At 39.5% G+C, this 14,290-nt stretch overlaps 1 protein-coding gene across 1 annotated transcript in view; it reads left to right on the top strand.

The window, feature by feature from the left end:
- The window catches only part of LOC308132290 (neural-cadherin), a gene marked incomplete at both ends in the record, with an annotated part of 403,944 nt that overhangs the window by 187,232 nt on the left and 202,422 nt on the right, over positions 1-14,290 (top strand). The window contains 4 exons of the mRNA XM_080499326.1: positions 3,019-3,187; positions 5,072-5,242; positions 6,137-6,309; positions 9,116-9,283. Coding sequence (XP_080355452.1) covers positions 3,019-3,187; positions 5,072-5,242; positions 6,137-6,309; positions 9,116-9,283 — 681 coding nt within the window. The remainder of the gene's footprint in view (positions 1-3,018; positions 3,188-5,071; positions 5,243-6,136; positions 6,310-9,115; positions 9,284-14,290) is intronic.

Genomic DNA, 14,290 nt, shown 5'->3' with positions numbered 1-14,290 from the left:
CAAACCCTACAAAGGACTTGCTGCCAGAGAATGGCAGGCTGATGATGAACACTTTTTGAAGATCTTTAGGGCATACTTTTCTGTTCTGAACTTGATTACTGTCAAATCGCTGTGTGTGTGCTTGGGTTCAGTGATCAGTAATTTACCCCACTTGACTTCACTTTGTTTCGTCAAATGTACATCTTGCTGTTTCACTATAATTACCCGCAATAACGATAAAAGCAATGACAAATGAACCGACTAAGCTTGATTATCTCATTACAATGGGAGGCCTGACAGTGGGGCGGTAAATGACAAACAGCTGATCTTGAAGTCGATGTGTGGAGGAGTGATTGCAATGGCATGTGTGATCGTGTCAGAGCATCTCCAAAACAGTGCATCGTCTCAGGTTCAAACTTATTCACCACCAAAAGTGGTCCAAGGCTGATTCATAACTCATTCAAATGCATCTTTTGCTATGACCATGCAGGAATAGAATAAGGGCGCCTTTACATTGCGATGATTTTAAGTTAAACTGCAACTCAGAACCACTATAAATGTAACTTTTATAGTTGAAAATGACCATAACAATCCAACTTGGTCATCTCTCCATACAAATATATGTGTACTCCCATTGTTAATGTTTATTACATATTGAAATAAATCTCTAAATCGATCGCTCTCTTATGTCCTACTTACCTAAATAAAATGGTTCTCTCACCTTCCTCATTTTAACAGTTACCTGATTGAAGTGGCTTCTTTCAGGCAGGATAACACATGTGCCGTAGAACAAAAATAATTCAGGGTGTTGGTGTGGCCTCCTTTTCCTCAGACTGAATCTTTGATGTGCTAAAAAATAAACGAGATCAGAAACGTTGTTCCCTCGCACATACTGTTGTGGTATCTAATAATGCATGCAATACATTGTGTCCTTTTTACCCCGACAGGGCAGGAGTGTCAAATATAAGACCCGTGGGCCAAAACCGGTCCGTAACTGGCTCTAATAAAACCACACAAATTGTAAAAACTCTTCAGAGTAGTGACACAACACAACACAACACCCGAGTTGAGATATTACTGATGCTGTCATGAAAGCTAGCAAAATAGCAGTAGCCAAGGTCCACTCACTGATACATGTTGGGAGTGAAACCTGGTCGTCCAATTCAATAGAGCCACTGTCACTCAACCACCAGAAGTTAAGACAAAGTGCATCACAGCTTTTTGCTTAGTTGGCCACAATAATATGTCTGATTAGTGTTCATCGCCTTAATTTTGGGGAAAAACCAGTGTATTTATGGAACTTATAAGACATTTTCTTGGTTTTAACACAAGCAGAGACTTGCACTCAAATACACCAATGGTGGTGAAGCTGCCCCAAGTCTTGACTGGTGATCACTTTGTCATATAAACAGGCAGAAGCGAGGATGAACCTACTGATACTGGGTTTGGAGAAGAAAGACACCATCAAACATCCTGCTGTTTACTCTGGGCTAAATCACAAAAAGAAGTTTAGAAAGAAAGCATGCTTTAATGAGGCATCTTGTGGAAATTACTTTGCTACATACCAACCATCTGTTTCATACATTGCTCTACATCTTGGTCAAGGTTCCAGTTGTAACCTGTCGGCAGTAGGATTAGAAGCTGCAAACCGATCTCAAGTCCCACGAACTGGAACTCTTACTCCTCAACCTTGTGTTTAGCCTCGTTTCCACTACGCAGTTTTTTCCAGCGTTATGGTAGGGGATGTGTTTTTGTGCATTTTTTCGTTGACAAAACTTGTCAACGTTGTTTTGTTAACTCTTTTTTCCCCCCGCAGCCACAGATCTGTGGTTGCACCTCTTACATTGGGCCCGCGAAGGCTGAGATTAAATTGCAAAATGATGTCATAGACCTGCGTCGTTCACAACCCCGCCTATATTTTAACTGCACTCTCTGGGGTGGGACTGTGCAACAGAGTTGGGTCTGGGTACACTTTTCTTTACCGTACTGTCCCGTCTAACCCTAACCACATTCTGTGCAGAAACAAGGCTTTTTTTCTGTACCTTCACAAGTTTAATGTCTCTGATGTAGCGCTGGAAGCCTACATGATGAACCCGTCATGCATTCAAGCCTTGCATGAATACCATTTACATATTTGGCAACAGTTCTTTTCTCCGACTATTGTTGGCTTAATGAAATGGCTTGATTTAATTTGCAATACAGTTAAAATGTAATTTGTGCATGCATTCTATACATTATGCATGAATATAAATGAAGATCAAGTATTTTTTAATACTGTGGGAATAACATTTTGACTTGAGACTCATGTTTAAGAGAGGCTGTTGTATGGTAACAGTTTGTTGGCAGGGCTTACACAGGGTTAGCAACGTCACAAACAAACACATTTTTGAGGGCCTAAATGCACACAAAAAGTTGTGAAACTTTGCAAAGACGTCAGACCTGGTGAACCATTTAATATTTTAGGGAAAATACATGTGACTGGTAAAATGGCTCAACAGCGCCACCAACAAATTTGTTTTGTAGCATGTCATTCAAAAGCATCTATTTTAAACCCAGCCATTGTTGTTATATTTTTTTTGGCTGAAAGCTAACAGTGCTGTATACTGAGTGGCAAACTATCAACAGATTCAATATTTATAAAAGCAGTGGAGCAACTGCAAACACTCACTGAGTGCGAAGCTTTCTTGTACTTTTGGGCACCTGGGTGCTGGGAAAGACTTGGTGACCCTCGAACCCATTACCAGCATTTTGAAAGGTTAAGCAAATGTATAAAAGAAATAAATGGAAAGGGTGCAGGATACACACAATCCCACTTTCCTTCTGTGCTTGCACATTATCTTCCATGTTACCCAGTTTGTTCCATAAGTAAATGATGCGTCCAGTAATCTATTGTTTGAATGTAAATAACACTGTGCCTCCCACGCACTCATGCTTTCCATTCAGATAGAAAGGCGTATTGATCGAAGTCCCTCCAAACTCACAGAGATGCCATCTTCTCTTCTTCCGACCCATCTTCTCCACGGCTCCCCTTCTTCTCAGTGTCAGCAGTATCGAGAGAGTACCTCGGTCCTGGAGAATCAGCCGGCGGGAACGTTCGTTCTGCAGGTTCACGCCGTGGATGCCGACGAGGGCTCCAATGGAAGGGTTACGTATGGCTTCATGCATAAAGATTCTACCGTGCCGGCATTCAGCATTCATCCAGATACAGGTACCCAAGCGTGTGTGCGCAAACACACACACACACATGCACGCACGCACACACGCACGCACGCACGCACGCACACACACACACACACACACACACACATTCAAACAAGAGCTTTTGATACACTGGAGTATTTTGATTCAGGATCCTTTCAGGGTCTGTTGGGAATAAATCGATGAGACAGTACATGAGGGGTAACACAGTTGATTTCAATTCAAAACTAACATGCTGACGTTTTTTATGAAGGCTAATAAAAAGAAATCTACATTAAGAATCAGAGCCCAGAGCCATTGTGTTCAGAACAACTCCAATGTCTCCAGGATTGTTAAATTGTTTCTTTCTTTCACTTTACTAAACAGAAACAGGATAAAGGAATTCTGAAAGTATTGCATTTACATGTTTGTTGGCAATGTGTACCAGGTTATGAAGGTCTTTGAGTAGTCTCAACTTAAGACTATAGAAATCAAGCAAAGAGTTTGTTTTGTTTATGTTCAACTTTAAAATGTACTTGTTGCCGAGGCTAAGCACAAAGAGTAAATGCATTTATGTTTTCTCCTTGGAATAATGTTACGTTTGTAAAGAATACTGTTTTAGTTGACTTAGATTCTACTTAAAGCTTGCTGGATTAAATGTCCACTTAAAGTATGCATCCACACTGTGTTTTACAGGATATTTACTCAGCCTCCATTTTGAGAATAACTTTTGAAGTGAAAACATCTTTTGCATTATTGTTTCAGAAAAGTTTCACAGGCTGTTTCACAGGAAGGGATTTCTGTTTGCACAGAAATGGCAGGAACGTTGAAAACAATGTAGTTTTCATGCTGGGCCACAAATTGGGGCTGTTGTTTGTTTTTCTAATGAAACCACACACACATGCAGCAGAGAACAATACGCTCTATGCATTCAAATTGGGAGAATGCGATGCAGTAAAAATGTTCACCTGCTACTTGAAAACATTGTCATATCAACAGAGGCTTAGATTGTGCATTCAGTTTGTGTGCGCTTCGTGGGCGATTTACCAAAAAGAAACCATGAGTAACACAAATAGGGACATTTAAATCAGACTTCAGATCCCATTTATGTGAGGATAATCAATATTGCTCCCATGTTGGTTTCCTGGCATGCCAAGCTCAATCAAACATGAAAAGAAAAATTATATATATGTCAAGGAAGTAATCATACATATTGGAACTAGACAGGGTGATGAGCCGTCACAAGGTCAATAATTTAGATACAACACAGAAATCGTCAAACAGAAACTGTGGTTGATCACAGTTAAGGAAATGACTCTCATTATGATAATAGCACCATCTTAGCGTAAGGTCTGCACCACCTTTTCATATGTGGAAAAAACCCGTAATCAGAGGTGGCGTCCATGCTGGTTTCTCTGCAAAAGCAGCTGTCCTTTCCCTGTCGGACACATCGATACTGCTGTTACGCTTTACAATAATGTGAATGTGTTCTTGTCACGTTAATGAAACCCTGCACAGATTGAACACTCCTAAAGGAGATGACGCCTGACTTTTTTACATGAAGCTTATAATTATCAGGTTTTAGTCTTATTTCCTTATTTTGTCAGATCTTGGAGTATCAGTATCGCACCACGACATGCAGTAGTGAAACACTTCATCATATGGAATTTATTTCGGTTGAGTCAGAAATACTGCATAGTAAATCTCTTTGGACTTGGTGATAACTGCTTTTAAGAAAAAAAAAATTCACTTACTTTGGCTTCTCAGTTGCGCCTGTACTTGATGTTCAGCTTCAAGCCATACAGAGTAATAATTTTAGCTTTAAATTGCCTATACTACAGGGGACAGGAGCCTGGATACTCTTCAGCATGATTTTCTGACTGTCTGATCGTCCTTGTTATCTCTGCCTCTCTAGGGGTAATTGTGACAGCCAGGAAATTTGATCGTGAACGCCAGCGGGAGTACGCAGTGACAGTGACAGCAACTGACCAGGCAGCTGACCCACTGATTGGCATTTGTCAGCTCAACATCCTCATCTTGGACCAGAATGACAACAGCCCAAAGTTTGAGAACATCCGATATGAATGTAAGTGAAACTCACTGGCGAGTTATGTAACTCGCTTTAGCAATGTGTTTAAAACAGAAAGAACGGACATGAGGGTTGGAAGTGTGATGGCTAGATGACGACATTAAAACTTTTCCAAAACTATAGCTCACTGCGCTTCATTGGTCCACATCAGGGATTTCAAAACCTTCTCTAGAGGAACCCAAATGTTTACCATTGTAAACATTGTCTTTCTTTTTAGTGCAGCTTACACTTTTAATGTAAATGCTTAAACTAGTAGTTTTGTGACATAAATGATTTAAAGATGGACTTGCCTATTTTTAGAACATAAAGTGTTATATCTGTTTAAATCAGAAGGGAGTTGCAACCCTCAATCGATCTGTGGTGCCCACCAAGTTGGGGAATCACTGGTTTAGATCTTTCAAAAGAGACCAACAGAAGAAAATGTCACGAGTTTTTAACAGAGGAATGTATTGCCATAGCTCACTGATCAATATGGAGGTTTCAAGGATTTTCTGCTGACATCTTGGTGCCAGATACCACAGCACCCCTTAAGATGTTTAAAGGAGTCCATTCCTCCATGGCTGTTCTAGTAACACCAAGAGGATGATACAGCGTACAAGAGGAGGATAAAATGTCATGGCTCATCACTGCATGCCCTTTGTATATTTTGGGGTTAAAGGCATTGTGCCTTGTATATATTTCAACTATGTACATTTTGGTACTCTGTCCAAAATTAATGGTGCAACTCCGTTGTTGAGGGAGCTGAGAGAACAAGCTGATTTATGCAGAAATGCCCATTATCTCCCTTTGAACTGGAACTGATTAGAATTGTCTTCTCCTTTGGATCTGTCATGCATCTGTCTGACGTGATTATTAGTTCTTTCCTTATCTTTTACCTTTCTTTTATCGCAGATTTCCTTCGTGAGGACACGATGATCGGAACAAGCTTCTTGCGTGTGGCGGCGCACGATGATGACTTTGGCACTAATGCAGCCATCTCTTACTCCATGTCAGAAGAGCAGCCTGAATACCTCAGGGTCAACCCTCTCACTGGCTGGGTGTATGTAAACCAGCCAATCTCACAGGTACACACAAACATGATAATCCAAAACAGCACAGTTTATAATGCATTACAGAGCTGATGTTTAAACAACCTCTTTAGATTAATTAAGATGTTTTATAGTTTATCTAATTCTTATTTTTACTATTACACAGAAACATAATGTCATTTGTATAATTCTGTACCAACAATAGCATTTTTTAAATGTGTTTCTGAAAACCTCTCTTTTAGAATGTTCAGTTCTGCAGGAAAACAGGATTAGGTTTGGGTCGGACTGGCATAAGATCTCCACAATAGCTCATTTGGAGTGGCTGATGCCCTGTACTATTCTTAGGGGCACTGGAGTTAAGTAATAATTTACACAAGTTAAGTAAGTAAAACAGCATATAAACGCTTGTGTAAATGACTTCAGAAATAGCTTATTAAAATTGGGAAAATAATAGTCAAGCAAGCCAAAGTTTTATCAACATGTTTACAAGAATGGACAAGACTGATCCATACAAAAGAATTCCAGCCAAATGCAAAGCCTCCTGTATCATTCAGAACCTAAGATGAGGTCGAACATGCGTTGAAGTTCATGAAATGTGGAAAAGCACCGGGTAAAGATTGGGTAACAATAGACATGTTAAAGAGTGCAGGACCAACCATTCTACGTTCGTGAGATGAATAAAGGCATTCATTCATTCAAAAGCATAAACAGCCTGTTTATAAATGCCTGAAAAAGGAAAACATCCCAGACGCATGGAGAAATGCAGAAATATTTATGTCGCGTAAAAAAGGAGACACCAAAGATCTTGGACTTAGTTGGGCCAAATGAAGGACATTTCCAGTAATACTGTGAATGTCTTTGTGTGTGTGTGTGTGTGAGTGTGTTTCTTTCCTTCCTTCTTTCTTTCTTTCTTTCTTTCTTGTTCTTTCATAATTTTTTCATGAGGCTTAGACACAGATTGAGCCAAATTTCAAGGCCAATTCATGGATTCATTTGGAACATCTCAAAGTGTTCATGATATCATTTCACATCATCTTTACATGTGTGTATCTTAGTGTACAGTGAAATTGAGTTTTTTTTCTGGCAGTAAGTAGGTCTTGCCTTTATGGCTTCATCAACAGCTTGATGTTTCTCTTTGGCTACAGTGGACTTTAAATTGCCTTCTTCTTCAAATTTCCCTTTTTTGCCAACAACAAAAATAAGTACCCGGTTGTCGAGAACATTTTCAAAGTTAGAAAACAAATCCAAGTCTCCGATGCATGTTAAAAGACCCAAAACCAAAGACCAGCATCTCACCAGAGCCAGGAGAAATAGATGATTGTATTCTCAGCACTTACTATTCTATACTAACACCTGGCACCATGCCACCTTTTTGAAAATGGTTCACAAGAAAAGTTCTGTATTTGAAGATATTAACTTTTTCTACTAATGAGTACAATTCCTTAAAGTGTACGGGAGTAGCAGTCACTGCCTACACATTTACGTCAGCTGTTGCCAAATGTCCACATTTAATGTCTTGATTGCTATGAGCGAAGAGAGAGATTTTAAATATTGTATCTGTCCTATTGTCATGGTGGGTGGGAAATCATCCATCCCTCTGTTTACCCCTTTATCCACGAGAGGCTTCATCACTGGCTTTGGATAAAGGTAGGGTACTTCCTTAACAGGTTGCCAGTCCAATTCATTGTCACCAATTCAGCTCAAATGCACATTTTGGGTTAGTGGGGAGAATCTTGAGGAGATATAACAGTAAATACATGTTAAATTCAAACATCAAGGCCCGTTCTACCAGGGTTAATACGGACTTCATCCGTATTAAGCTCCAGCTCCCCAACGATGTGGGGGAGACAGACCGGTGGAGTACCCCTGAAATCCTGCGTTTGTTCCCCCTCTGGCTTGCGTGTGCGTTCCACCCCTTGCTCCATGCAAACGTGGTCCATGCAAGGCGGCACTAGACCTTCACTCCATCTGCTTTCAAGCCTACCTCGAGCCAGTCGCAGTGCAGCAAAAGGTGCTCAGCAGGATCCAGGCCAGGGATGATGAGAGGCTCCTGACCGGGCCGGGACGTTACCAGCATTTTCAGACGTATTGTAACGCTTAGCCTCAATCGGAAGTACTCAAGACATGGGCATCCACCACCTCCCCAGTATGAAGCGAGAGCACTAACAACTACACAACAGTGCAGCATGTGGGGCTGAGTTATGTTTTTATGTTTTATTTTTTTATTTAATTGAATCATACACATTATAATTTTTAAAAATCATGAAATAAGTCACGATACAAGTCTATCTAATAAATCCCTTGTCAAATCATACCCTGCTGTGTGTGGGAGGCCTCAGTGTACATGCATATCTTCACATCAACCATCCCCTCATAGAATAAAGCAGAAGTCCATGAATTAAATTGATGGATGATCTTTTTGGTTTCTCCGTTAGTTTTCACTCTGACATGTGTCAGTTAACCCACACTGGGTGTACAGACTCCTGGTTAAGCCTGTTTCTTTAGTGTGGAAATGGATCAATTCCCCTGATTCCAGTGGATAAAGCAAAGTGCTCTTGTAAGAGTTACAAAACTCTGCTGCTCCGTGGAGAGCCATGCCCTTCAATCAATTCACTTATCTTTAACTATGTTTATGTTTACCTGAAGGCAGCCTCCAGTCGATTTCCGCTTGTGAAGCTGTGTGGAAAATGGATTGTTTACTGAAATCTGAGTGATCTGGAATGCCCAATGTTTTTTCAGTATTTAAGGACGCTGCGGATGTATCGGCCTAATCGCCAACATGAGAACACGTTCTTAAGTGCTCGTCCTTCACTCTCCCTCTATTTTTCTACTGTGTAAACAGAGAACCTACATCACCAGGGAAATCATGGCCACAGACGGTGGGAACAGGAGCAGTTCAGTGGAGCTGGCTGTCACCATCACCAACGTGAAGAACCAGCCTCCGCAGTGGGAGAAGGACAGCTACAGCGTGGTGATACCGGAGAACACCGTCCGAGACACGCCCGTCGTGGTAGGTGTTCAGAAAAACCATGCAAAGTCTTATTTTAAGAGTTCAGAACTTGTGAAGAGTCAAGACAACAGGACATTATTTAGCAGAGCCATGGTAATGTAACCTTTAGCATTAGCAGCTTCATCTGCCTCAGCAGTGATCACTGTTATTTAGTTATCACTATTATCATTGAAACTTTTGAACTTTTTGAAAATGCTCCAATTCTGTGAAAAAGGGGGAAGGGGAATGCAACCTCAGGTGCTGGTCACCGCAGCCATAGTAACTAGTAGTTAAGCACATGCTCAATAGCTGGACAATCACAACAATGTTTCGTCCAGAGTGTCATGACTCTCAGTCCATATTCTCCTGGGCTCTGGTAGTTTTATAATTGGCAGTCACTGTAATAATAATCCAACTTGGTTGTCTGTTCATATAAATGTCTGTGTTCCCCCATTGCTAATGTTGAAAGAGTATTGTTCTCTGTTGCATGTGTGTTTCATTACAAAACAGCACTCACTAGTACCCTAACATGACTTTTTAGTGTTTCCAAACAGACATTATCTTCAAAACCTTTTTGTGTAAAAATTAAACTTTTCTGAAACAAATACGCTCAACAATGCGTTTTCACTTGAAACGTCAGGCGAAACAAGGCCTCGGATGCCGATCTGAGATTCACAGTTCGACATAATCATAAAGGATTCAAACCAAGCTACAATAACTATTTAAAAATAGTTATTGTTGCGTATGTGTATGTATATATATATATATATATATATAATTTTTAATAAATGAAAACACATTAAAACGTAAAAGGCTATTTTCAATTCAAGCCCACTCAATGGATCAATAATACAGATATCTCCAAATATTTTGCTCATCCTTCATTCGACATGTGTTTTGTGCAAAGAATGAAAATACATATTGACGATATATCATAAAAAAGATCCCACAAACTGGAAGTTTTCAACATTTTTAAGTAAAATAAATTATTCCATCCAAATACAAGATAAAATGGTAATAGACGAGAGACAAATTATAAGGAACTACTCTGACAAATAATTTTATTATGTGAACATATGAAATGTAATCAGATCCAAGACAGCAGTTTTTCTTTTTAAAAAAGTCGATGTGAGAGCATTCCATGTAATATTTAAACTCTTGTGGTGGGCAGTTTAGAGGTGGATTCTATTAGACTGTGAAGAGCAAATTCATCTGCCCATGCTCCTCTTCTGTCTCTTAATGGAGCAGCGAAAGTATTGAAAACGGCCCTCAGTGTAATGCAGTGTCAAGGCTTTCTAGATACTCACATGCAGCATGCTGTGCATTACATTCAAACACTAATGCATCCACAAACTGCTGCAAGTCCATGTCTGTGTTGATGCAATCACCAGTGCTTAATAAAGTATTTTCTTTAGATATTTTCAGTGATCTTTTATTAATCTAATAACATACTGAGTTGAATGAACTGATGATGTGATTTCCATGGAGGACTCCAATTTGCCGTGGGAATGTCTCTGCATCAAAGTTGCCTGTAGAAATGTATGAATTAATCATGACAGAGCATGTTTATGTTGCAGTGTAGAAAGAAAATAAATATATTTTTCAATAAATAGAATGGATAAATAAATGGTTTGGATGGTTTGAAGGGAATGTATGAGTAAACAAATCAAGGTGATTTGGTGTTGAAAGAAATCTAAAGAAAATCTACTGATCGTAAGCATCATTAACTATCTGTTCATGAAAACGTCTTTCTGAAAATATTATATTTCAAATATATGTTTAGACAGTAATTATTTGGAGTAATTTTTCTTCAATGACATTCCCATGTCATGGCTGATTTTTATTGTGTGTTCAATTTGAAAAATTGATAAGGTATCATTTAATGTGAACGCCTATCAATAATACTGAAAATAGGGGGAGGGCAGTTTCCATGACTCTATATATAGTTGTTCAGCATTATTAAATGTCAGCCTGATTAATATCCAGAAGCTTCTGCTGCTAGTTTCGCTCTTGGTGTTGAGGCCCTTTTGAGTTTGCAGGACTCATCTCTGTCAGTTGTGATTGCTGAGCGTGGCATGACTGCGTAACAGATGCTGTCAAAGGTTAAATTTAAGCTTTCAGGAGTTATTTTTGCAGTGACAGTGTTCAGCTCGCTCCAAATCTTTTTCTGTTTGATTTATTTTGGTACTCATTGATCATTTAAATAGTTCATTTTTTCCCTTGTGCTGCTGAATCTGAGTTTAGGCTCTTTGTCCTCCTCAAAGACTCAAGATTTCGCTCTCAAACCAGTTTAATTGCACAAGTTCACAAATGCATCACTAAAAGATTCTTTTTTTGAACAACGTCTTTTTATTGTCAAATAAAACAAAACATTATAAACATAGAACCTTTACATCAATTTCTCAGTAACCCCCCTCCACACCCACCCACAGTTACGGGACCATCTATAAGCTTACTAAGCACATTTTTAAACATATTTACAAAAAGAGTGAAATTAAAAGTAAAAAAAAAATAACAGGTACATAGTCACTTGGGTTATGTTTCAATATTGGCAGCTGCATATTCTGGTAATCTTTTGGTGTCATTTATCCTTTCATATGTTAAATTCCTCCAATACCAAGAGTAGCAAAGCAGCCCCACAATATCATTATCCCTCCACCGTGTTTTACCGTTGGCAAACTGAACATTTCAGTTTGAGTTTCATTTTCCTACCTTGAGACAATTTGATCCCCAATGACTTTGGTTGTAGTGAGTCTCCCACACATACGTTAAACATTGTTTATAACATTCACAGATGTATCTCAATACATTTATTTATACCTTATCCGAGACGGAGCATCTCATCACTGTTATGCCTCGTTGGCTCAACAACATTTCAAGTGAAAATAAATTGGTTTTATATTTTTATTTCACAAAAGTTTTGTATTTACACAGCAACGTTTTGAAAATAAGGCCCATTTACATGGAAACGGTAGAAATGGTGAAAACGATTCAGTTTTCATGTCGGGCCACTAGCGGGTGCGGTTGTTTGTATTTGTATTGAAACCACATCCACACACACACACACACACAGCAGAGGACAATACGCTATACATTAAAAATGGGAGTACATGTACATTCATATGGACAGTCGACCAAGTTGGATTGTTATCACAGTGACTGTCAACTATAAAACTACCAAGTCCAAGAAGAATATGGACTGGGTGTCATGACACTCTGAAGGAAACATTGTTCTGATTATCCAGCTCCTGAGCATGTGCAAAACAACTAGTTACAACTGTGGTGCACATGATCACGAGCAGCATTTCACAAAAGTTGTGTTTACCCATTTTTCCACAGAGACTCAATGGGTGCATTTTCAAATACTTGCATTTTCAATGAGTCCAACCACTGTCAACCACTGCCATCCTGTAACAAAACCTTTCTGGTGTGACTTGAAAACGTTGTGTAAACAATGCCTGAGACTTCGATTGTGGAAATTGTCGAGAAGATGACAAACCTAAAAACAGAGATGGCAGGACTTTTGGAAATGTAATTTTAGATCCTTTAGATAACTTCTGATTTCATAAATTGGGGGAAATTAAACCAATGACTGCCAGGCCACCTTTTCATACAATCAAATGACCAATAAACAGTTCATGCAGGTCACTCAGACTGAAACACAAGTTTGATTTTCATCACCCCCGATGCCAATGATTGTGTCAGTGCTACATTTTGACCTTGTATCCCATGAAAACTTCCCATTCTTGTTGTTTTTCTGTAACTTTTCTCATTGTGAAACATTTCATCTGCACAATTTCCATTTGCACTCGTTTGAAAGACTTTACTGTTGAAGCTGCAGGTAATTCTCTCCGGCTCATTATTGGTTCTTTCCTGGCCATTGATAAGAGCAGCAGTAGTAGCCGTTTTTGCGAAGTCCTCTCACTTTTTATCATGGCTTTGATAAATTTTTGCTCAGTTCACAGTGAGAGTCCATAAAAAGTCAGCTGCTGGTTAAAGAACTTGTTAAAGCAGAACCTTCAAAAACACCTTTAAATCCATCCAGACACGTCTTTTTTTAACTTCATTATTCATAGGTACTGCCTTTTCATGCCACAGACATTTTCCCAACTAATCATCAGTGTTTTCTAAGGCTCTCTTGAAAGCAATTATGGCCATTACGGTTGCTGATGAATATTTTAACTCGTAGGATGGAAATGAAAAGACAGCAAAGACATGGAGCAGCATGCTCTCTGCAAATCTTTGCTTGTAGACGGTGGAGAGAGCAGCGGCTCCCCCGATTCGGTGTTGTAATGGTGCCGGCACTTCACTGTTGATTTGACTGCTACGACTCTCAGGGGTTAGGATATCTCCATTGTGGACATTTGAGGCTTTCATGGCCTGAATCAGTGGATACAGTCACGCGTTTGCCGGTTCGGCGTGCCTCACAGGGTGCCTCATTATTGTCGACGCTCCGCTCTGTAGGTTGAATAGATACAGCTAGGTCACCCATAGGCAAGCCGCATCACGCCCGAGATGGCATTTTTTGATTTTAATTGGGGTGTGTATGGCATGGGCTTTGAATAGCTTCCTTTTAATTAGTTTGGGGAAAACATTGAATGAAGACCAGAGCATATTTCCCTCTGATCCCACAGGATTTCTCCGGCTTTTTGTCTACTCTAACACTTTGAGACTTACTAATATTTTACCGTTCATTATTATGGGCTATTAAATGGCTTTTTTCCATTTGAGCGGACTTTTTTTTTTTTTTCACCAGTATTCATAATGCTGTCGACATTTTTGTTCCGTTAGGGTCACGGCTGGCGTTTAGCATTTTTCCAGCACTGGAAATTAGTATTTGAAAATGTAAAAATTCAATCAAATGCAAATCACTGCGATGATTTCTTCATGGCTGCAAAGCCATCATGGGTTTTACAATTAGATAATTGAGTGTTGTAGGTGGTGAGTAGAGGTTCTTACATGACAGTTTGACAAGGACAGTGACAACTCCATGCCCTTGTTGGCTGTTCCTGGTCTACAGTGATCAAT

Source organism: Blennius ocellaris, assembly GCF_963422515.1.
Source record: "Blennius ocellaris genome assembly, chromosome: 1".
In the NCBI taxonomy this organism is placed as follows: Eukaryota; Metazoa; Chordata; class Actinopteri; order Blenniiformes; family Blenniidae; genus Blennius; species Blennius ocellaris.
The sequence above is the reverse complement of the archived record's forward strand: the minus strand, read 5'-3'. Positions and strand labels throughout refer to the sequence as shown.